At 39.3% G+C, this 24,193-nt stretch overlaps 2 protein-coding genes across 3 annotated transcripts in view; one reads left to right on the top strand and one right to left on the bottom strand.

Annotated features, from left to right (window-relative positions):
- The window catches only part of DHX29 (DExH-box helicase 29), a 29,531-nt gene extending 12,477 nt beyond the window's left edge, over positions 1-17,054 (bottom strand). Inside the window, exons 1-19 of one of the 2 annotated variants that reach the window (XM_041424573.1) lie at positions 16,913-17,054; positions 14,368-14,441; positions 13,484-13,597; positions 12,775-12,904; positions 12,257-12,399; positions 11,274-11,399; positions 10,715-10,841; positions 10,270-10,446; positions 8,826-8,991; positions 7,732-7,855; positions 6,103-6,699; positions 5,264-5,407; positions 4,993-5,169; positions 4,260-4,400; positions 2,822-2,966; positions 2,480-2,600; positions 1,445-1,529; positions 759-847; positions 12-140 (exon numbers count right to left, since the gene is read on the bottom strand). In XM_041424573.1, the coding sequence (XP_041280507.1) occupies positions 12-140; positions 759-847; positions 1,445-1,529; positions 2,480-2,600; positions 2,822-2,966; positions 4,260-4,400; positions 4,993-5,169; positions 5,264-5,407; positions 6,103-6,699; positions 7,732-7,855; positions 8,826-8,991; positions 10,270-10,446; positions 10,715-10,841; positions 11,274-11,399; positions 12,257-12,399; positions 12,775-12,904; positions 13,484-13,597; positions 14,368-14,441; positions 16,913-17,054 (2,951 nt within the window). Of the gene's footprint in view, positions 1-11; positions 141-758; positions 848-1,444; positions 1,530-2,479; positions 2,601-2,821; positions 2,967-4,259; positions 4,401-4,992; positions 5,170-5,263; positions 5,408-6,102; positions 6,700-7,731; positions 7,856-8,825; positions 8,992-10,269; positions 10,447-10,714; positions 10,842-11,222; positions 11,400-12,256; positions 12,400-12,774; positions 12,905-13,483; positions 13,598-14,367; positions 14,442-16,912 lie in introns of those variants that run through there. The other variant, XM_041424574.1, reaches the window with a different exon arrangement.
- A 142-nt stretch (positions 17,055-17,196) lies between these two features.
- MTREX (Mtr4 exosome RNA helicase) overlaps positions 17,197-24,193 on the top strand; it is a 40,041-nt gene continuing 33,044 nt past the window's right edge. Inside the window, exons 1-6 of the mRNA XM_041424562.1 lie at positions 17,197-17,544; positions 18,242-18,376; positions 19,455-19,521; positions 21,167-21,229; positions 22,357-22,469; positions 23,281-23,455. Coding sequence (XP_041280496.1) covers positions 17,429-17,544; positions 18,242-18,376; positions 19,455-19,521; positions 21,167-21,229; positions 22,357-22,469; positions 23,281-23,455 — 669 coding nt within the window. The 5' untranslated portion in view covers positions 17,197-17,428. The remainder of the gene's footprint in view (positions 17,545-18,241; positions 18,377-19,454; positions 19,522-21,166; positions 21,230-22,356; positions 22,470-23,280; positions 23,456-24,193) is intronic.

Raw genomic sequence — 24,193 nt, 5'->3', positions numbered from 1 at the left:
GTTTACAATACCTGTCTCTCGTGTACATTCGGAAGCAGAACCCATCCCTAACACGCCCAGCTCTTCCTTGCCGCTGCAGAGCACTAGCTTTACTAACAAAGGTCTCTTCCAGGGAACTCATCTGACTGCTTTCATGATACCTTAAACATTATAAATTTTAGATTCAGATTTCAGAAATGAAATTTTCATGTATATATAATCTGAACACCAGCATATTGACAATATATCTAATGAGCAATTTTTGAAAATACATTTAGTTTTGAAAACCAAGCATATCTGGGAGGAACTGTAAATTATAATACCTTGAATACAAGTCACTAGTGAAAGTATAAAAACTGGAAAATGAAAGCTTTTTTATTTCATCTCCTTGGCAATTCAGAATCATTCTAACACATTGTGTAGGGATTTTTACATTTAAAGTGAAGAAAAAGAACTTTGAAAAACTGAGATAGCAAAACAACTTTCTTCATTTTTAAAACAGTACTTAATCATAATTATCCATACATTATATTTATCATCTATGAACTTCCCTTGCTCTTCTCACGATTTGGAACTCCCAACATACACCCCAAAGCTGTACTCAAAACTGCAAGCTTTTAAATGAGCTCAGCACATTTCTGCATCCAGAACTCTAATTAATAGGGAAAATTACAAAAAGGATTGCTCTAAGTTAATAAGGATACTACAAAGTCCTTGCAGCTCTATCCTCCAAATATTTACAGTAACCACAGCGTGACTGATGAAAATCAAACTCTCACCTATTTTCTTTTGTTCTCCCAGTATCAATTACAAAGACAACATCTGGTATTGTGATACCTGTCTCTGCTATATTGGTTGCCAAAACAATCTGCAAAGAGTAACATCACATAAATAGAAGAACTGGAATGAGTAGCAGGTTTCAACCTTTAAATCACTATTATGGACTAAGTCTGGTTAATTTTTTTTTACCCAGAAATGTTTACTTAAATAATCTGACATATAATTAAAAGCAACATGACTTGGAAAATGGTCTAGTTTTCCCCAAGAAGAGAAATTAAAAGCTAAGAAATAATTTCACATTCACATTTTGCTGAATAATCCATCAATATTACTGTTTAGTATTTGCCAAAATTGATCAACATTTCATTACATAGTTTGGCAGTAAATAAAATAGTATTTTTCCAAGATAAAAGCCATAGTTACTGGTTAACAATAGTCAAAATAGAAGTAAGTAAAAATTAAGGAAGATCACAGAAAAATTTTAGGTTTAAGAATTTGTCCAATACTGTCAATATTTTCACAGCATATTACCTTCTACCCATTACAAACCACCGAATTAGAATTGTTTCTTTGCAGAGAGGAAATTCTAGGAACACCTAATTGTTGTGTAATTCTGTATGCTAACAATTCAGAGTTGCACCCACAGAAAACTTCTCTTTTCACTTGTGAACTTTGTAAATATTACCTTTCTAATACCAAGAGGAGGTATTGTAAATGCAGCTGCTTGATCTTGAGTTGAAAGAACAGAATGCAAAGCTATCAATCTGTGCCTGGAACAAGAAATTGTAATAATAAATACACACTTATCAAATAACATGGAGTAAAATTATAAGACCAGTATAATGACAACATTTGGAGAAGAACAGACAATTGAAAGAGTAAAACATTGTATGATTAGGTATAAAAGTCTGCTTAATTGTTTTATTACAGTAGCTAGAAAAAATAACCTAATTAATTAATAGGGATGTTCTCCCATTCAGTAAAAATGCAAGAAAAACAGTAATACTGCAGAACTGCTGGTTACTTGACAATAACAGTCTAGCAATAAAGGGAGCTAGCTGTTTGTAAACCCAAGTTCTTTAAGCTGTGCTTCCAAGAAAAGGACCATTACAAATATGTGTAACTTTGAGCAATAGAGGCCTTCAGAGATAAGACCACCACAGAGACTGGTACTTTCCTTCTCTTCCAGACCTTTACATCTTAGTCCATCAACAAATATTTAGCATTTGACTGCAATTGCTCCTTTTATGCAGATGTGTTGCTAAGTTTTAGTTACCCAAAAAAAAAAATTTTTGAAATTGTCTGTCACTACAACCCTAGGCCATTTCTCTTGGCAGATCCAGATGCTCTGGAGCTCTTCTCAGGAAGTAGTCACTTCCATGTAAACAGTAAGCCACAGAAATCTGTATCCCAGGTATGGCAGCTTCCATACCCTAAGAAGCGGAAAAGAAGTAGTCAAGCGCTTTTGATTACATGAATTTGTTGAAGAATAAAATAGAAAGTAATAAAAGAAAATGTATCATAGCATTCCAAAGTATCTGTCATTTTTGCTTGTATAACTTTTAGACTATAGCAGCAAAAGTACATTTGCATTGTAGTAAAAGTACATTTGTAGTACAAATAGCTCAGAGGTGTAACTCTCACTTGCCTTTTGCAAGAATAGCAAACCTTAATGAATATGTTTGTTGGGTTGTAACTTCGTAAAAAATATCTGCATTACCTGTCATGCAAGTTAAATCTTCTGTCCGTTGAAATGAGATCATACAGCTGTTGGATATGAGCTAGGCCTGGTAAAAAGATCAGCACAGCACCTTCAATATTCTTGAACTGGGGACTTCTATCTGCAAAATAACAGCACAAGCATATAGGTAAAACAAACATGCATTGCAAACAGTTTCACAGAACAACAGGAACAAATGCTAGGCCCTGTGGTTCATGTTTCTTAGGATATTTCCTATAAGAATGAAGTCAAGTACTTCATTATTAGTAGAAAGCAGTGGAAAATAGATCCAAAGGACAACCCCAAGTATATAAACTTCTTAAGAAGTGGGACTAGAAGTACCTAAGTATGCAAGCAACTCCAAAATAAGTTCAAGGTTGATCTTGTAAGGGTTCATATACAAGATAGCCTGCTGTGTACGACTGCTATACTTCGTAAAGTAAGGAGCCAAATCGATACCAGATCCAGACTGGATTGGGACATATTCCTAAAAAACAAGAATAAGCAGAAAAAAAATCACATTCTTAGTATTTCAGAAGAACGTAAGAGAGCAGAAGGTGAATTTGCCATTCACTTGAAACAGAGACTGGGATAAGAGAAATTTAACTAACTTCCCAACAAAACCTGTGTGAGTTAGATTGAATCACAACCACTTACATAATGTAGAAGTATCTACAACTGTTAAATGACATTCCAGATTAAAAAAAAAGGTAAAAATTAAAGTCTGTCCAAGGTAAACAGTCCCAAGGTCCATATCTGGCATTCAACTGCTATCAGTTCAAACTGGGATAACAAGATGTATACTCTTCTTTCAAAAAACAAGTTTCACCTTTTCCCTCTCCCTCACTTCACCTTTCTCAACTAATGCTTGCAAGGAAAATTAAGAATGAACTAGGTGGCAACTCCTGCAGTGTTCTGGTACAGGAAAAAAGAAGTTAGCAAGAGAGACATACATTTCATTTTTTTCCAGACATTTTACATACATTGCATAGTTTCTGAATTAAGTGGCACTATTGTAAACTACTTCATTGTTATTAGATATGCTTAAGGAAGCTTGACACCACATATCCTTCTGTCCTGAAGGAAAACAATCAGCAGAGCACCAGACTATTTTTCAACATATGTATAAGTGCTCAATCGTAGCAAGGTAAATTTTCAAATTGCAAAGCAAGTCGGGAGTAGACAGGTATCTTCCCAAAATACATAGTCTAGATGAATAGCCTAAGCTGCCAAAATCAGATGGCACTGATAGAATTTCCCCTTCAAGAGTTTTGATCCAAAAGCACATTCAGCTGTCACTGCAGAGTACCTGAAGATTAACCATAACCTGTTAAACTAATGAGGTCTATATAACAATCTCAGGTAAATCATCTCATTTGGCATGCCAAGTTGGAGGATCTTGGGAGCTTTTTAGCTAAGAAGGATAAGGCCTTTTCTCTTCTGTTGTTAAGTTCACTATGTAGGAGAATTCTTCAGAAAAAAAAAAATAAATGTTTCCCTGCTGCTGCTTATACATTCAGAGCTGGTAATCTACAAGAGGCCTCAATGTCAGATACAGCAAAATCAAGACAGCTGTATAGGAGTTGGACCAACAATCAAAAGGGTGAAACATTTACAAATATTAGTAGGAGTGCCACTCTGTCTGTTTTTTACAAACTGAATATCAAATATTCACTTGGTATTCTACAATCCAACCACAATATATTCAAAGGAACCAAAATGATTAAATAATAAAAACCCCCAAAACGTTCCAACACAAAACTAAAAATGCCTGTTTCACCTGGTGCTTCATAGTGTTTCCTCCTTTAATGGTAACATTTATTGTTACTTCCTCCTCCTCCTCCAAGAACTTCTGACAGTATTCTGAGTCCTTCTCCAGAACATAGCCAGTTACTTCAATTACATCTTCAACATGGAAAATCTTTAATGAAAATTCAAAGAAAAAACATGAGGCATGTAAAAAACTAATCAGCAACTTTATTTTTTAAATCTTACATAACAAAGTTGAACAGGGTCTTAATGTTGTAATAAATCTTCCACATCTTAACTTAAACAGCCTCATGATTTTTGAAAATCTAATCCTAGAGCTACTACAAGTTTGCTAATGGGCTTCTCCACCTGATCACTACATAACCTTTACCATAACCCCTACAGTAAGCATAAGAAAAACCCGTAAGAGTGAAGTGACAAAGTTACAGGGAGTGTGAGGAGAATTCTTTAATGCTTTCCTCTCTACCTAAGCTGAACAGAAAAAAATCAAAGTGTAACTGATGGACTGATTATAATCAATAAATTCATCACAAAAATAGTACAGCTATGTACTACAAAGCCCAAAACTATTCTGTATTTTCATAAAAGAAAATGGACTACAAGTTCTTAAAATACTTATTTTAAGATCTATATTTGTGGTTTAAAAAAAAGTGATATAGATATATTGCCTATATACTAACCAAGCAAACACTGCATACATACAAACAAAGTATTTTGCATAATCAAAATAAACATCTACCAACCTCAACCGGGTAGCTCCTCCCCGAGATCCTTAAAATAGGACAGTGTGAGAAATAGCTGGAAAACTTCTCACTGTCTACAGTGGCACTCATTAAAATCAGGTGCAGATCTGAGCGCTTACGCAAGACCTCTCTCAGAATAACTAGCAAGAAATCAGACTGGACACTTCTTTCATGTACCTAGAATTAGAAAAACAGATCTATAGCAAGAATTTAGTATGGATCAAGGTCCAGAATAACTGTAATTTCTGCAGAATAGTAACGAATTGATAACCTCATCAACAATAACATGAGATATACTTGACAGGAGACCATCTTCTTGAAGTTTTCGAAGGAGGACACCTGTTGTACAGTACAGCAGTCTGGTGGCTTCTCCTGTTCTTGATTCCATACGAATTTGATATCCACACAAGGAATTCTTAAAAAAATATATAAAAATATAGAATAAGTTAAAATAACATACAAGCTAACAACATACAAACTTAAGTGAAATTTAGTAGCTGTCAGATTCAGACACTGCACAAGTTGCTAATTAAGCAGTATAGTGAATGACTGTCACACTTCCTCGCAAGTACTTTATTTTGTTAAGAAAGGAAAAAAACATGAAATTTATCCAGAGCAGCAAGAGCTGGAAAAATCAGAGTTGTTTTCAGGACTCTGACAGTTTCAAAAACATTTTTGTACAAATTACCCTAACAAATACAGCACTTTGGCTTTCTTCAAATAACAAAGTAACTAATGCTGCAGAGGGCGTCTCTCAAAGCATGGCTTCACTCAAGGCCAGACTGGATTGCTCAGAGGCTTATTCGGGGGACTCTGCTTCATCATTTGGTAGTAACACAACAGTCCCTGGGCAATCTGCTCAAATCTTTGACCATTCCATATATGAAACACTATTGCTTTACGTCATCCTCTGAAGATTTTAGAAATCACATATGGATACCTACATAGGTGACAAAATAAAAAGAAACAACTGACATACCAAGAAGTCCTTTTCAAGAGAAAGTAACGTCTAACTGTTTGGTTGTATAAGAAATAATGTTTTCACTTTTTTTCAAGAAACCAGCCCCCTGTATTTGCTCAAGACAACAAAGGAATTAAGACACTTCTTACTTTTCCTCCTGGTCCTGATTCACAGCCTAGCTCTTCACAAACCCTTGTCGCCAGGCTCACTGCTGAGATTCTTCGGGGTTGTGTGCAAACAATGTTGCATTTTTTTGATCCTTCATCTAGTAACAGGTCCTCCAACAAGAAATGGGGCACCTGGGTACTCTTCCCACTGCCTGTTTCACCAGCGACAACAACTACTCGATGTTTTTTTAGAGTTTCCACAATCGAGTACCTGTGCTTAAACACAGGTAACTCCTGTCTCTCTTTCAGAAGCCTCTGGTATCTAGAGGAACTCTGCAGCTTCTTAAACAAAATCCTTGAAGGTTCCAAATTATCTGCATCTGAGGTCTCAAGGGAGAGACTGCTGAAGTCCTCATCAGAAACCAAGTCTTCCCAGGAATCTTCAGGACCCTCGGATAGTCTTGGCTGGCTTTCAGACTGTAGCTGCTGCTGCTGTTTCAGTTTGTTTAACAATTTAGCAATAAAGGTATCACGCGGTTTGTTGGTTTCTATCTTGCTTTCTTCTTCCTTTTTCTTTTCGATATCCCTCCATTCAAGCCAGACATCTCGGTAGGTAGGAGGCAGCAACTGATGAACTGACTTCCGGTAAAAAAGCAGTAAAAAATTATGTACTACTTAGTAGTATCACTATTTTTAATGTTTTATGTGTAAACAAACTCAAATGTCAAAAGGTTTGACAAAAAACAAGTAGGAAACTGTTATGAATAAAAATATACCTATTTTTATTTAAGGCTACAGAGAAAAAAAAAAAACGGTGGGACCAGTTGCTGTTAAATTAGCTTAATTGTAAAGAGTTCTTTAATTGCCCGTTAATGGTTGGTGATTTAGCCATTGTTCTCCCAATGCTTGCCCCGGAGCTACACCTGGACACGCAGCCCAGGAGAATAGGAGTGGCCTGGGACCATGTATGCAAATGAGAAATGCACCGCGCTAAAGTTTTCCTAGAAAACCCCTAAAAACAACGAGCCAACACAGAATTAGGGGACCCTAGGTGATGTCTAAGGACGGGTGTGAAGTCCAGTGCCTGCTTGGATCCTTTTTGCTTCACACCCTGACCTCAAGAGATGTTCCATAAGGAGGGGACCCGAAGTGTTGGGCCGAAAAGCTGGAATCTGCGAATCTCCCGTGAGGACGCAGTCCCCAGCTCTGCCTGCAGACCAGCGGACAGAGCTGCATCACCCTCCTCCTCCGTGCCACTCTTGGGGACAGCGGCGGCGTGGGCGCGACCCGTCGATTTCTCCCCACCTGAGCTGAATCTCTTTAATAAAGGCATTGAAAAGGAGAAAGATCTCCTGCCCTATTTATGTCAGAAACTACTGTAAACAAAGAAACTATGAAAGCAGTAAAATAAATATCAACAATACATCTTTATCTTCAAATAGCTTTCAGTTTCTACAAAAGTGAAAGTACAGCTTCATCAAAAAAATCTCTTCTGTGTGCTGCAAAGCATACACACAATTAGATAAAAACAAATGAATATGTAATAGAAGCAAATAATTTAATGGGAAATACTACATTAAACTATTTTTAGAACTTAACTATAGATACTACAGCAAAAAAGTGCAGAAGCAGATTCGAAGCCAAAAACAGTAAAACTGCAAAGAAACTTACTTGTCCTTTGGTTAAATGGTAGAGTGCCAAAGTAGCAGCTAGATGTTGTGCTTGCATACTGTCTTCTGTTACGATTGTAGGACACATTGCCATTACATCATCTGATGACTTGATAATCCTGACCCTTAGACAAAAATTTCAAAAGCAGTTATCTCAATTTTCTGCAACTAATATGAACAGAGAATACTTGTATGACATAACATTTTCAGCAAATATTCCAGCAGTGATTTTGCGGGGCTTTTTTTCCCTTTATAAACATCTCCATTTTCTTCAAGGTAGAAGCACTTGCATGCATACAGATTACCACTAAGGTTAGGCGCTCTGAAGAGGGACCCAATGTTTGTGTGCTTGTAACTATTTAGGACAGATCAAGATGACATTCAACAATCTACTAAGATGCAAACATCTGTTTAACAGATAAACAGCAGTCAGAGAAGCAGCCAAATTTCTCATATTCTTACGGAGAGCAGTCTGTTAGTAGTTTTTAGCTTGAGCAAGAAAACAAGCTCTTTTACTCTGTTCCTTCAAGGAACATCGCTTATTTAGAACTTTGTGTCTGCTTTATTCATACGTGGTAATATTCTACTGTACAACTCTATATTTTAGATTTGATTTCTAACACAAATTCAAATGTAAGATACTGCACTGTTTTGCCCATAAATTTATGGTAGCTTTGACACAAATTTTTAACTTCCACTTTACTTTAAACATTTTTTAGAAGGGTTTTGGTATTCATAAACTTGAATCTTTGATTTAATGTGTTGCTTTGAATAAGAATACCAAACACAAGTTGTTCAAATCTATCTCACAGGGTTGCTTCAGACTAATACTTCATTCAGCAGTACACAAATAAAAATAAGATTCTAATGAATGAACCCATAAAGCAGGGATAAGGGTTTTTTCTGATTTTGTCTAGGCTAAGCATCACTTTTGCAGAGCTATCCAGAGTAAAATATCTCCCCGATTGATTAACAAAGAGTTTGGATAAAACACACTATATCAATATAAATTTCTATCAACAAGAGAGAATTGACAAGAATTTTTATTTTCAAATGAACCAAAAGGCAAATGTAAAGATTACAGGAAATACATACCTACATTTCCAGTATTTTCCAACAGGAATTTTTTCGAAAGCAGGATTTGGGCTCTTCGGAAAATTCTTTCTGCACCAGTCAATCAAAAACTGTTTTGGAGACTTACCAGTCCAGCTTCGAGCACTATAATCAAAATTTCTTATATCTAGTGGTTCTCTCTTTTTCCCTGCAAGAGCAGAAAAATACATTCTAAAGCCTCCTACAAATCTATTTTACAGTCCTTTGAAGTAATTTTTACCTTTTGTTCACATATATTTCACTAGATAGAACAACTTTCTGAAGGTTTTGCAGAAATACAGGTATTGATGCTACATCACAGAAACTTCCTGCTTTTCCTACAGAAGTATCTGGCAGAAAATTAATGACAGTATTTTATTATCTTTGATCACCCAGTAATTTTAGACGTTTCATTAAAATTTGGTTATTAGAAAATATTTTACAGTTTGAAGATTTACAATGAAAATAGTTTAAAAAGATGACAGTGTGACTGAAACAGCAACTAGCCCTACAACTGAAAAAAAAAAGAAGAAATCTAATTTTTACAACATGACAGCGTGACAAAAACAGCTTTCAATGTAATCAGCTAAAACAAGTACAGATCCTTTAAAGTCAACTTGGTCAGCAAGACAGACTGCACGCAGATGACACTGATGTGGGTGGGAGTGCTGATCTGCTGGAGGGCAGGAAGGCTCTGCAGAGGATCTGCACAGGCTGCATCGATGGGCTGAGGCCAGGGGGGTGAGCATCCTGGCCTGGATCAGCAATGGTGTGGCCAGCAGGGCCAGGGCAGGGATTGTCCCCTGTACTGGGCACTGGTGAGGCCACAGCTCCAGTGCTGTGTCCAGTGCTGGGCCCTCACTGCAGGAAAGACACTGAGGAGCTGGAGAGAGTGCAGAGAAGGGCAGTGGGGCTGGGGCAGGGGCTGGAGCACAAGTCCTGTGAGGAGCAGCTGAGGGAGCTGGGGGTCTTTATCCTTAGGCTCAGGGGTGACCTTATCACCCTCTACCACTGCCTAAAAAGAGGTTGTGCCCAGGTGGGGGTTAGCCCCTTCTCCCAGGCAACAAGGGAACACCAAGAGGATATTGCCTCAATCTGCATCAGGGGAGGTTCAGGCTAGACATTAGGAGGGATTTATTCACAGAAAGGGTTGCCAAGCATTGGACTGGGCTGCCCAAGGAGGTGGTGGAATCACCATCCTTGGAGGCATTTAAGCAACAACTGAACTTTGCATCCAGTGCCATGGTCTAGTGGATATGGTGATTTTTGGTCACAGGTTGGACTCAATCTCAGAGGTCTTTTCCAAGCTAATTGGTTCTGTAATAGTCCACCTTCCTTTCCCACAACCAGTGTTTGTTCACTCAGCACTGCAAACCTAGCAAAACAAGAACTAATTCTGGAAATCTGTGGTATGATTCAAGCTTGAACTGAACTACTCCCAACACACCTTTGTCTTCCTTTGCAGCACCTTTGTCTTCCTTTGCATCAGGTTTTTCAAGCAAACTCAAGTTCAAAGTGGTTTCTTGAGGTTGAGGTGAGGGAGTTTTTTTCTTTTCATTTTGCTGTTGGTTTGAAATCTTTATAGCTGGATTAAATACTGGATGTTCCTCAAGTGCTGCCATTTCTGTCAGAGAGAGAATATAATTTATACCCACCAACTGCTTAAGAAACAACTATATTAATTCATACCGAGTACTCAAAACCAAAACTAGTGACATTTTACTGACTTTTTAGAATTCGACCAAGAAAGAAGAGATTCAGAAAAGCCTTCATGTCACAGAGTGGCATAAAAGACAAGGAAATTATCTTCAATTCAACCTGACTCCAAGATTTAATTGCCTAACAAACATGCAGGCCAGAAAATAAAACACAGGTAACTTGCATAGCTCTACCTTGTTGAATTCTTCTTATTTTTTCTTGCGCTGCCTTCTGGCCTTGCTTGTCTTTGTCTTGCTTGGAGATGCTTGCTTGCTCTTTTGCTTCTGAAAGCTTGGCAGACAGATGCATATACCTCTCATTCTATTTCAAACAGAATTATTAATTACAAGGTGGATATGGTATGCTTGTCACTTTCAATGATCTTCATAATAAAGTGTGGCTTTTTACCCTTTATATCATGCTTATGCAATGGAGCAACAATGAGTTTTTATTTAACTAACAGTCTCCCAGAATTTGATAGTAACTCACTCAATCTGATGGAAATGTATTTTAAATTTTTCTTTCCCACATATTACATTCAACATTTTCAACGCAGTACAAATAATAAGGGAAAGGAAAAACAACTTAGAAAAGAAGCAGCTCCAACAGGTTTTCCTTCAGTACCTTGACACATTACTGGTAAACATGAAAGGTTTTCAATCCCCAATTTGTAACACACAAATCCACCACATGCAGATGTACCAGACAAATCAGTTTTCAGAAAGACTTCCATGAAGCATTTTTCTGTCTTACTGGGTCAAATTTTTCTTCATCTGTCTCTTTGACAGGCTCGTCCTTCTCTTCATCACTCTGTTGCTCAGCGTATCGCAAAATCCATTCCTTCATAGTCAATTCTTTCTCTTTCCTCACATTCATTTCCTAAGAAGAGCAATATAAGTTAAAAGTAATGATAACGTATGTGGAAGCAATGCTTTCTTCTGCCAGTGCCTAGGAACTACTATTAAGGTTTTATACATTATATATGTACATAGAGAATAAAAAAAAAAAGGCTTTCCGAACCAGAGTGAAAATTCTACTATACACCTAAATAGATCTTAACACTAGAATAACTATAATTACTATAAAGAATGAAATAATTTGCAGGGATTTTGTTTTCTGGTTTAAGATTAAATATCCACAGAAATCAAAACACTGACAATACAGGCACACTTAAACCCTCATAAGTCATAGAGAGTACCACATATACATAAATAGAATAAAGCCATTATAGGATAAAAATTAAGAAATTAAGCTATAGAATCATAGAATGGCTTGCATTAGGAGGGACCTTAGAGGTCATCTAGTTCCAACCTCCCTGCTATAGGCTGGGACACCTTTTACTAGGCCAGGTTGCTCAGAGCCCTATCCAGCCTGGCCTTGAACACTGCCAGGAATGGGGCATCAGCAGCTTCTCAGGGCAACCTATTCCAGTATCTCATCACCCCCACAGAAAACAATTTCTTCCTAATACCTAATCTCAATCTCATGAGATTTCCTGTGCTTTACCACAAAAATAAACTATGAAGAACCTTCTAGACTCCACAGGAAAAACACCTTTAAATTATCATTCCACTAAAATTAAAATGCAGGTGTCAGTTATTAATCACATAACATTTTCATAAGCTTTTCACATCAGTGCTGGAAACCAATGCAACACCTGTGTTTTAGAAAGTTTTGCTTCTCTTCCCCCCCGCATCCGCTGATCCAAGTAACTACCAATTAGATTTTTAGATTACCTTAGTTCCAGGGCCATTTTCTTTCTTTTTGTTATCTTCTAAGTGAGGTGGCATACCACACTGTGACACAGCAGAACAAAACTTTGCTCTAGGTTTCTGCTGCTGTTCTTCAAATTGCTGGCTAAAACCTTCAGGCAAGGCGTCTTCAAAATAAAAAAAGAAAAAACATGTCACAGAACATATCAATAATAATTACAAGAAAATACTTTAAAACTGTGTTGGGAACCAACTAGAAGAACACAAACTGAAATAAAAGTTAGGTTTTAGCATTTATATAAAATAGTATTATTTGCTCACTGGACATCCACAGAACTCTAAGTGTAGGAATGTGAAGACCACAAGACTTCATGCACTAGAATACAACAGAACCAGTCAACTGCGCATCTAGGAGAGCAACATGTTGCAACTAGTAGTCTCAGAGGAACATTATATTTAATACTATTACGAAGCAGTAATGCTACTGCTTAGTAGGTCCTATTTCTCTTCTGTCAAAAACTATTTTCTGTAACCATACTCACCATTGGGAAGGTTTAAACAAAGCCAGTCAAGCGCAGAGTGGAGATCACCCCCATAAAGAAGCGTATTTTTCATTGCTTCTTCAATGTGCTCAGTCTTAAAAGAGAATCTTTGTAAAGCCATGTATACATCCTACAAATAACAGAGCCAAAAGATTAGGATTTAATCTAGCAATCTAATATAGGTTTTTAAAGTTCTATTTCCCACATATCAGAAAGCCAGTATTAAAAGGTAATAAACACTGTGCATTAATGTATCCAAAAATTTAGCAGAAAATTCTGTTTTGCAGAATTTCTATTTCCTTTTTAAATATGCATGCATAGGTATCAATAAATCTATATTCCTGCCTCTCTCTACACAATGTGCTTTCTAGCTAAGTAAAGACATACCTCCAATTTTCCAGGTAATAGAGTAAAAAATGTAGGAAACCTAAACCGTTCAGATTAAGTATTATTCCTCTATGTTGTCTGAAAGCTCTTGATTTTAGTTCCTGAATCCATAAAGATGTGCCTTTCCTAATAAGCATGCTTCTTGATTTCAGTGACTAATCATCAATACAACTACTGAAAAGCATGCCATATTGGCTTGTACCACACACAATACAATTGTGTAATACACACAAGCGCAATACGACACTTGATAAAAATGACAAAAGATAAACTACTCTAAATAAATAATGAAAAATAAGAAAAATAAGATCTTGAACTGCACCTGTAGTTTCTTTGCACTTAGTCTTTTGGAAATCAATCCTTTGTCCTCATTTTGGTTTTTATGATTATTAATCACATCGATAATTCTTTTCTCCAAATTGCCATTTATTGTTACCTGCAAACAAAAAATGAGTTGATACAAGGTAAACTTCGGAAGTTTTTATGACATGCACTTCATGACTACGGACGCAACAATGCAGAAATCTCTCTGCCATTCAAATTCCAGTATTTCAAGCTTTCTGTAAGTGGCTTAAACATCTCTTACGAAAAGGACAATTTTTCTTCTGCAAGCTATACACTTCCACTTGAAATAGAAGAGTTCATTACTTATTACCAAGAAAGCCCATTTACATTTACAAGGAAATTCAGTATGTTACAGGAAATACTGTAAGAAAATTAAAATTAAAATTTTACAAAAAAATAATTTGAACACCAAGATGCCATCTGTGATATCCTCCTTCCAAAACACCTTTAAAAACAAATTTAGTACAAAAATTCAACTTTTTTAAACTCTTCTAAAACATGAACCTATCTTTAGTTGTTGCTAAGTTTTTTATATAAAATCTATATCCTTTCTCTGACAGGAAGAAAGACCCATATGCACAAGAGAAGCCCAGACCTTACACCTAAAATAGTTTTGCATGCAAAGTGTAATTTGTTATTTAAAAACAAAAACAAAGACATTATCCTACCATGGTAATTTACCTCTATTACTTAAAGGACACTCAAAACCATGAAAAAATCAAACTCTAAATGGTCAATTGTCTCATATATAAATGCAGTTTACATACACAACCTGATACTGAAAAAGATCTGAAGAAATATTTACTCAACTAAAGCAGTACTATGAAAATCAAAGCTGTTTTAGGTAAAGAAGATACTTGCCTTAAGAACAGATTTATCTAGATTTGCAGCAGCATTGGAATCTGTTGTTGAACCAAAACTGTAAGTTTTTGGACCTGCAAATTGCAAATAACCATCAATTACACAAAACCCACAGAAAACATTATTTAGCATAGCTAAAGCAGACCTAACACCGGTTAGTGTAAACTATTACATTAACTTGCCAGAAACTTGCAATAATCAAGAAAGGCCTCGAACAAGGAATAGTGAAGAGGGCTATGACAAAATACAAAATTCAAAAGGTATAATGAGAGGAAATGGGATTGACTGCCCACCCTCTGAACACTGAAAAAGGATTGCCAAATAGGGAAGTAAATGATAATTTCAAAACAAAATGAATGGCAGTTTCAAAACAAGCAAGGCTGTTGAGGATTTTTTATTACAAAGTGCATAGCTATGTAACAGAACCCTTTGCCACTAAAGCCATGGACAGCAGATATTTATTGAGGTCCAAGGGCAGAGAGAACAGCTTTGCAGTGAAGAAATCAATTGATATGGGAGAGCATTGAAAAAAGAATTATATATGCTTCAGGGAGACCCTAAGCCACATCTGGTGGAGTCTGTAAGAATACCCTAAAGCAATACCACTACCTGTCTGATCTTTTCTTACCTAGGTATCTGCTTTTGTTTCCTACCTAGGAGAGAGCTCTGGCTTACAGAAGCCTTTGGTCTGCTCCAGTCATTCCTAAATACTTTTCATTTAACAGGTAGTAAAAAAACCAAACCCTAATTCACAAAACTATTTATTATTAGAATGGCAACACGCAGCTTGCTGTATAATTCCATCACTTTCAGAGCATGCATACTGTGTCTGGTACTGCCCAGGCAGAAAGAAACTGAGCAAGGCCACAGCTTCCACCACTCTGTGCAGCAGCACACTGCTCCAGGAGGCACAGCTACCTCCCAGCAGGCGGGCTGGGCAGCTCATCCAAGCTGGCCTGCCTGCACAACAGCTCTGGGAGAGCCTGCTTCGAGATCAGACCAGGTTTTGGGAACTGCACTTCAGAAAAGGTACAGTGCCCTCTGATCAGAAGATACAAACAGCTGTCAGCACTCGGGATCTACTCACTGGCACTCACCAGCGGCCTCTTTAAAATTTGCCAAATTAGCTTTCACTTACACTGACTGATTTTTCACCACAGTATACAACCTGAAAGAGAAGCAGTATATTTTCTGAAGAGGATTGAGCACCATGGTTATTGGAGGAATGGAGGACACAAGAAATACACTTAGTAGAGCCCCCGCTTGTAGAAGCAGAATGCATTAATAGGTTCAGGAAGCTTATATTACCAGATTACAAGACTTCCCGCTTAAATAGCGGGAATCTCAGATGCCCTGGCTATTGCATGATTTGCTCATGTCTGCCACATAAGCTGTTCTAATGTTATATGGTATCTGAGCTATTTCTGACAAAGCTGGCTTATTGAAAAAAGGCATCTCACAGCGCTTCAGAATAACAGTTTTTCAGACTGCACTCAGAACAGTCATCCATCATCTTATCTAACACCACAGAAGTGCCTCTAGCCTGTAACAGATCTTTCAAAACAGAAAAAAACTGCCCAAAATAATCCCAAATCCAAATTATATTGATTTTGATAATATACAAAACAAATACATTAGAAGCCCAAACACTTGCTTGACAGGAACTGCTGATAATCTAACAACAAAAACTTCTGTAATTAAACTCAACACATCAATGCCACCAGGACTTATCTGCTCAGGGACACCCCTGACAGCAGAATCACAGAATAGCTGCAGGTGAAATGGACCACTAGAGATCATCCAACCCGGGACGGCAGTATCATCTAGAGCAGGGAACACAGGAATGAACCAGGTGAGTTCTGCATGTCTCCAGAGAGGGAGAGTCCGTGACCTCCCTGGCAGCCTATTCCAGTGCCCTGCCACCCTCAGAGTACAGGAGTTCTTCCTCCTGCTGAGGTGAAACTTGTCGTGTTACAGTTTGTGCCTACTGCTGTTCATTCCGGGCACCACTGAAGAGAGTCTGGCCCCACCCTCTTGGCACGTATCTTTGAAATATTTATATAGATTTACGTAGGCCCCTCTCAGTCTTCTCTGCACTGGCCCAGTTCCCTCAATCTCTCCTCACGAGGAGCCGCATCATCTTTGTGACCCTCCACTGGACCCCCTGCAGTTGCTCATCGTCTTTCTTGTACGGAGGAGCCCACAACTGGACACAGAAACCAGACGTGGCCTCATTAGAGCCGAGTAGACGGGGACGAGTTCCCTCCTTTGACCAGCTAGACAGACACGGCGGGCTGTGGTTACCCAGGCCTAACCACATCAGGAGAGGAGCAATTCCAGCTGCCTCTGCCGACGCTGGGAAAACCAACCCCAATGGCCGTCCTCTCGTAATGCCGCCGTTCGCGGCAGCCGCACCCTCAGGGGCTCCCTGAAGGAACTGCCCCTCCAGCCATGCCACCCTCAGCCACGGACGCTCACAGCGCGTCCCCCTCCGGCACGGCACAGCAGGGCACGGCCGCTCCCGGGGCTCGGCGGGCCGCGGTACCTTGTTTGACACGCGGCTCCTTGGAGGCGGGTGCTGGTCGCGGCGGGGCGCTGCGGCTGCCCGGCTCCGCGGCCGCGGCTCCCCCGGCCNNGGCCGCGTGAGCCGCGCCGCCCGCGCGCTGCTTCTTGTTGCGGCCGCCCATGGCGCCCCACCAGCTCTGCGCGTGCGCACATCCGGGCACCGCGCTCGGCGCGCCGCCGCCGCCCCCCATTGGCCAGCGCCCCCGGCGCACGCGCGCGGACGGCGCGGCCTGCGTCGACTTTTCGCAGATCGCCTTTTAACGGGGAAGGGCCACGTGTGCGCCAAGGGGCGGGCTGCGGAGGGGTTCGGCATCGGAACCGAGACCCAGACTCGGAGAGAAATCGAGATCGACATCGAGCACGGGCCGTGCGGGCTGCTACCGGTGCCAAGGCCGGCGGAAGCTCGCGTCACCCCTCGGGGGGCGGGATCGGAAGCGCCCCTCACGCGTGAAGTGTGCGGCCCTACGCGGCGCATTGTGGGAGCGCGGCGGCTAAGATGGCGGAGGCCTTTGGGGATGAGCTCTTCAGCGTGTTCGAGGAGGACGCGGCCGCCGCTGCTTCTGGCGCCAAGAAGAGTAAAACGGGCCCCGCCGAAGGTGCCAGGAGGCCGGGGTAAGGGCGCAGAGCTGGACTGGGGCAGCAGTACCTGGGGTGCTCTGGCGGCGTGGTGAGGGCTGTATCGCTGGGCCCGGCTTCTTCCGGCGTGTTTGAGCTACTGAACCCCTCGGGACTTCGAAACTGTCTATCAGTGTCTGAAGGGAGGGTACTAAGAGGATACAGCCATGCTCTTGGTTGTACCGGTATCAGACGGAAATTGATGCACAGGAAGTTTCACCTGAAGAGGTTTCACGTGAGGAAGAACTTCTTAAGTGTGTGGGTGAGCGGGCACTGGAACAGATTGCTCAGAGTTTGTGGAATTTCCCTTACTGGACATACTTAAGTCCCATTTGGATGCGCTCCTGTGTAATGTGCTCTAGGATAGTTCTGCTTGATCAGGGAGGTTGGACCAGGTGAGGCGCAGTGGTCGCTTCCAACCTGACCTATTCTGTAATTCTGTGACCCATTTTCCTGGATCCTTGGTTCTAAAGCTGTAGCCAGCTCTGGCTCTGTGGCCAGCTGGGGAGTGTGGTGATCTGGTGGCCAGGTTATCTGGGAACTGCTTTGAAATCCCACAGCTGTTTTTGTGGGTCAAGTTACCTGGTTTGTTCCCAAAGTGCAGTGGGATCACAGCTGCCCTTGGAGTTTTTTTCCTTGAAAATAAATCAATGAATGAGACAAATATTAAATTCCTTGTGTGTTTGTGTTGCAGAAAACGATTGGAAGAAAAACCCTCAGTACCAGCAGCAATAGTCAAGCCAAAAAGGGAAGCTGAGATTGATCATACTGAAAATGTCATTTTGGGAAAAAAACCAAAATTGGAAGATGCGTTATCAGAAGATGTTAAGTAAGTGCTCAGCTTAATGTGTAAGGTAGTCCTGGCAAGCCGCCTTGATTAGCTGTGTGCCAGCTGGGAACAGCTGATATGAAGGAGTTTTGCAGTGTTTTCCTGTAAAAATGAATTTGTGCAAGTTTGATTTTCCATTATCTGTTTAAGTGAGAAAGGGCTCCCTGTGCAGCCTCAGCAGTGATGAAAGTTGGATGTATTTGAAATGATACTGCACACCTGTAGGCCTTTGCAGTAGGAAATGTTCATGAATTTGAAGCAGTTACTCATTTGAATCAGTGACTCATGGTCAAAGCCATTTAGTTGATTTCACACAGAGCAGATGAGCTGGAAGCACATGGGAGGAAGCAGGCCTGGTGTGTACCATGACATTGAAAGACATAGTTGGCTTGGGATACAGGAAAAATAAATTGGCAGTAAGACGCACAAGGCTTTTGAGGCATGTGAGGTGGTAACTGCATTATCATTCGGTCTTTCATATAACTTCTGTGAAGTTCAGTGTCAGATTTCTGTGAGAAGTTCCTGAGAAGACTTCTCAAAGCACTGTAAAGAGTGAGTGCATAGAAGCAAAGCAGAACCAGAGCCAATGTTTTAAGTAATTTTCTGTGTTAGTGGTATCAGTAGAATTCAGAATAAACAGGAAAAGGACTGCAGTCCTTTCTTGTGACCATGAGAGAAGGAACTGGTGAAGAAAAGAGAGGCCTTGTCCTCAGGCAGGGGCTTGGGATGCTTCAAGCTGCGTTAACTAGTAGCATGAGAACAGATACAATGAATTTTGTTTCATTGTATCTTGAAAAAAGTCCTCATGTAATCATAAAACTTTGTGAGTACATGTGACCCAGGTGCTGTTTTGTGGTGCAATTTCTGAGTCAAAAGCTAAAGTAGATTTATATGGTAGCAAAATATTAGCTTTGAGGTAGTAGTCCTGGTAGTAACATTTGCAGCCTGTCCATGCCAAGACTGCACATCCTTTTTTTTGGTATTGCAGTAAAAGTAGAAGTGAAATTTGATATGTTCACTTTTATAAAAAACAGGATTTTTTAATACTTTTTGGCAATCCTAACTCATATGTTTTTAGTCTGACAGATCTGATGCCTCAAGTAAAGGTGCAGTCTGTGGAAACTGTTGAAGGCTGTACACATGAGGTGAGTGCAGTGAAAAAGCACATGAAAAATATAGACTTGTTATACCTAATTGTGTGCATCATTGCCAGTATAACAGTATTATTTATTCTTGCCATTCTTATATCACAGAGTTTTTTAGGTTGGAAAAGACCTTTGAGATCATTGAGTCCAGCTGTTAACCCAGCGCTGCCAAGTCCTCCCCTAAATCTTGTCCCCAGCTGCCACATCTACACGTCTCTTGAGTGGCTTTTGTGATGATAACCACTTTCCTGGACAGACTGGTATTTTCTAATGTCCAGTCTCCCAATTCACAGTTTAAGGTCATTTCATATTCTCGTTTTGCTTTTACCTCAGAGAAAAAACTGCCCCCCACCTGGGGATGCTTGCAGTGCTACTTAGAGTTGTTGTGGCCCAAGGGAAGAACCTGGGACTTGACCTTGCTGAATTTCACACCATTGGTCTTTTCTCATTGATCCTGTCTGTCCTAATCCCTCTGCAAGGCTTTCCTGCACTCCAACAGATAGAGTATTTCTTACTCTGTTTCAGACTGTGAAGAGTTTGAAGTTTGTATCTGACACTGAGCATGCACAAAGTGCACTTGAAAAATTAGTAGGGTAATGTTGATAGGTTTCTATATTTGTAAGGTACCAAGAACATTTGAGGAGAAAAACCTATTGGTTGGTAAAACAGGTTTTTCTTTATAGTGTGATCAGTGCATTGAAGTATTCTGCTATTCTGGTTAAAGAATGAAAGACTTTCTTTTAAAGCTGATTACTGTTGAACAATACATTTTGGTAAAAATGAAAAAATACATTTTTTTAACGCACAAATTAATAAAAATGATCCATTTTTAAATTGTGTTGGTAGACATAAATACAAATTATTAATGCTTTCTTAAATTAATGTTTTCTTGAATCATCCTGAATCCATATATGACTATCAGAAGGAGTTTGTGTGAAAATCAAATATGTAAATTTTAACTTCCTTGTACTGTTATGGTCTTTTTATCTTCTGTGCTGTTTTCCAGAACTAGCTCAAGTTACTTAGGGTCACATTCAAGGGCTCTGTGTCATCAGACTTCCATGATGTGGGAACTGTATATATAGTTGCTGATCAGGGTTCTAAAGTTCGTGTGTGTCCAGTTTTTATTATTTTGTGATGTCTGTTAAAGGTTTGCCATCACTTAGTAACTGAAAAGAGCTTACGTATTTAAGGTGAATAAATACTAGATATTGGCCAGCAATGGGAATGTTATCAGTGTAAGTACAGTGTATTTGGAAAGGAATATTATCAGTGTGAGCTCAGTAATTGCTTTGAATATCCACTGGCAAGAACACGATTGTGTCTTGACTGAAAAGCTGGTGTTTCAAGGCAGGTGAAGCAGTAATGTCTCACACAAGACAGTCGGGATATCAGAGAAGTGAGAGAAGCAGTGCTGCTTAGGTAGGAGAATATAAAGATTGATTGAAGAGCTCTTGAGAGGAAGGAATGAATCCTTGACACAACCTTAAACAAAAATAGATAACTTTTTATTCATAACACATGGGCTTGTAGAAACAAGATTACAGAAATTCAAATTGGTTTTCATACTGTTTACATTGCCAGAAATGTCACTGATGTGGACACAGAAATCTGCAACTGTTTTTGTTTTAAATATCTTTAATAGGTTGCGCTTCCTGCAAATGAGGAATTCACAGGTCTGAAGCCAAGAACTGGAAAAGCTGCAAAAGTACGTGGCAGATCCCATTTATTTTTCTTTTTGTGCATGCTTTACATAGTAAGTGAGAGCAGAGGAAAAAATTATGTACTTTGTCAGTAAGGTCTGTAAAAGATGGTCTGTCATAAATACCGTTGATGTTTCTGTATTTAAAATTTGGTATAAAAGATTATGTGGTTGAATGAGGTGGATAGGCTGTTATGATATTCTTTCTGTAACATCAGGCAGGGGCAGCATCCTAGTTCTCCTCCCAAGCTGGTGAATGAGTGAAAATTCAGTCATCAGGGCAGGATTTTCATTTGCTATGACAACAAGATATAAGCACAGGTCTTAGGTATGGTATGAGATACAAGTACTTAAATGACATAAATAGGGCAGGAGATCTTTCTCCTTTTCAATGCCTTTATTAAAGAGATTCAGCTCAGGTGGGGAGAAATCGACGGGTCGCGCCCACGCCGCCGCTGTCCCCAAGAGTGGCACGGAGGAGGAGGGTGATGATGCAGCTCTGTCCGCTGGTCTGCAGGCAGAGCTGGGGACTGCGTCCTCACGGGAGATTGGCAGATTCCTGCTTTTCAGTCCAACACTCCGGGTCCCCTCCTTAGTGAACATCCTTTGAGGTCAGGGTGTGAAGCAAAAAAGATCCAAGCAGGCACTGGACTTCACGCCCATCCTTAGACATCACCTAGGGTCCCCTAATTCTGTGTTGGCTCGTTGTTTTTAGGGGTTTTCTAGGAAAACTTTAGCGCGGTGCATTTCTCATTTGCGTACGTGGTCTCAGGCCACTCCTATTCTCCTGGGCTGCGTGTCCAGGTGTAGCTCCGGGGCAAGCATTGGGAGGACAATGGCTAAATCACCAACCATTAACGGGCAATTAAAGAACTCTTTACAATTAAGCTAATTTAACAGCAAATGGACCCACCGTTTTTTTTTTTCTGTAACCTTAAATAAAAATAGGTATATTTTTATTCATAACATTAAATACAAAGTCGTTGCATAATAATGGGATAAGATCAGCAGAAATTGCAAGTGTCTGCAGGATCTAATTTCTGCCTCTAATTTGCACACTATGTCAGTCAGAAAAGTAGTTAGATGTAAGTCTCTCTTAAATTTCTGTAATGTTTTTGTTTTTTTTCTTCTAGGAATATCCATTTATTCTTGATGCCTTCCAGAGAGAAGCTATTCTTTGTGTAGATAATAACCAGTCTGTGCTGGTGTCAGCTCACACATCAGCTGGTAAAACTGTTTGTGCTGAGTAAGTACTTTTCTAACAGGCTTTAATGAAAGAACAGTGTGATGTCCCTTCTGTCACTTTCTTGAACCATCAGTAGCTGTTGTGTCGCAATTTCTTGATACAATATTCAATCCACCAGTGTTAGAATTGAATTGGTTATTCTTGAATGTAAAAATTACATCTTCTGTCATTTAGTGAGTAGTGAGAGGCTTAATTTGTGTTTAAGCTTAGCTGTTATTTTTAAACTGTCAAGCTGTTCCTGTATAGATTGAATTGGAAGTTTTTCAATACAGATTTCTGTAAATCTGGAAAAAAATACCTTTGTTTTCTAGCTCCTAGCTAGAAGTAAGGACTTCTGTGGGCTTCTTTTGCTTTGTTAGAAGCAGTTGTTTTAGTCAGCAACTTCTCTGTCAGGGTTTGATTCAGACCTGAACCTTTGGTTCACTTTTCAGAGCTGAAATGTACATGGTATGTGCATGAAACGTACAGAAGTGAAATTTGAGCATGGGTTCAAATAATAATAGTTTTGTTGTGACACAGTTACAGCTTTTTAATGGAACTACATGTACTTTTGTTTCCATAAAAATCAGCTGCCTTGGTGTTTAAAGATTTTTCACTCTGCAGAGATGTATATGTAGTTGCACTGAATGTAATAATCTGGATAGGAAATGCTAGATGTATTGGAGCATGGATTCATATGCTGTGTATGATTCTCTTGGTGTTCTGAATTGCACAATTTATTTTGTTCTTAAGCAAAGTAATATGCTCTGTCTTCCTGACAGCTGTTAGTTTGGATATTGCAGCAATTAATATGGATATTGTTTGAATACAGGTATGCAATTGCCCTGGCTTTGAGGGAAAAGCAGCGTGTGATATTTACAAGTCCAATTAAAGCTTTGAGTAATCAGAAGTACCGTGAGATGTATGAAGAATTTCAGGATGTTGGCTTGATGACTGGGGATGTCACCATTAATCCTACAGCTTCTTGTTTGGTAATGACAACGGAGGTAAGACAGACATTAATTCTTGATTGGAGTTTTCTTCTACCCTTTTTGATAGGGGAGGTCTAATTTTAAAAGACTAAAGTGGCCTAATTAGGGTTGCAAATGTTCTAAAGTTCATTACGACTCATTTGAATGTTTTAACTTTAAAAAGTTACGTAAAAAGTTATTTAAAAAGTTACATAAATCTCTGTGAATTTATGCTTTTACAGTTGAGTTTACTTACTCAACTGTAGTAAATTGAACTACAGTTCAATTTACATTTGAACTGTAAGTCGGGAACTTCTGATTCTAATGTGGAGGAAGTCAGAATTCAATTTCCTGAGTGTTCAAGACAATGACTATTCTGTAGATGTAAAATGCTGAAAATCAGATTTCCTAAATCCCGTGGTCAGTATTTTGTTCTAGAAACGCAAAATAAGAAGGGCAAAATCATTGAAGGATAGCTGAGTTGTTCACAGTAGGTGATAGAACTCAAGCTTTTCACCTTTGTTAACAAAGTAGAGAGCTTTGTCTTATTTCTGTTGTAGAAATGCTGCCATGGGTTGACATTTTCCTCTTTTTGCCTTTACCTCAAAGGAACAGGCAGAACTTTGGTAGGGAAATATTAAAGAGATTGAATGATTTGATTTCTGACAAAAGATTTCCTCTTCATCACAGGGAGGTTATCTATTAGGATGAAGTAAAAAGAGGTCTTGGCAGAAGTAGATCTGTAGAAACAATTACATGACAGTGGAAGCTTGG

This window comes from Onychostruthus taczanowskii, unplaced genomic scaffold, assembly GCF_017590055.1.
Source record: "Onychostruthus taczanowskii isolate IOZ18803 unplaced genomic scaffold, ASM1759005v1 scaffold83, whole genome shotgun sequence".
NCBI classification, from domain to species: domain Eukaryota; kingdom Metazoa; phylum Chordata; class Aves; order Passeriformes; family Passeridae; genus Onychostruthus; species Onychostruthus taczanowskii.
The sequence above is the reverse complement of the archived record's forward strand: the minus strand, read 5'-3'. Positions and strand labels throughout refer to the sequence as shown.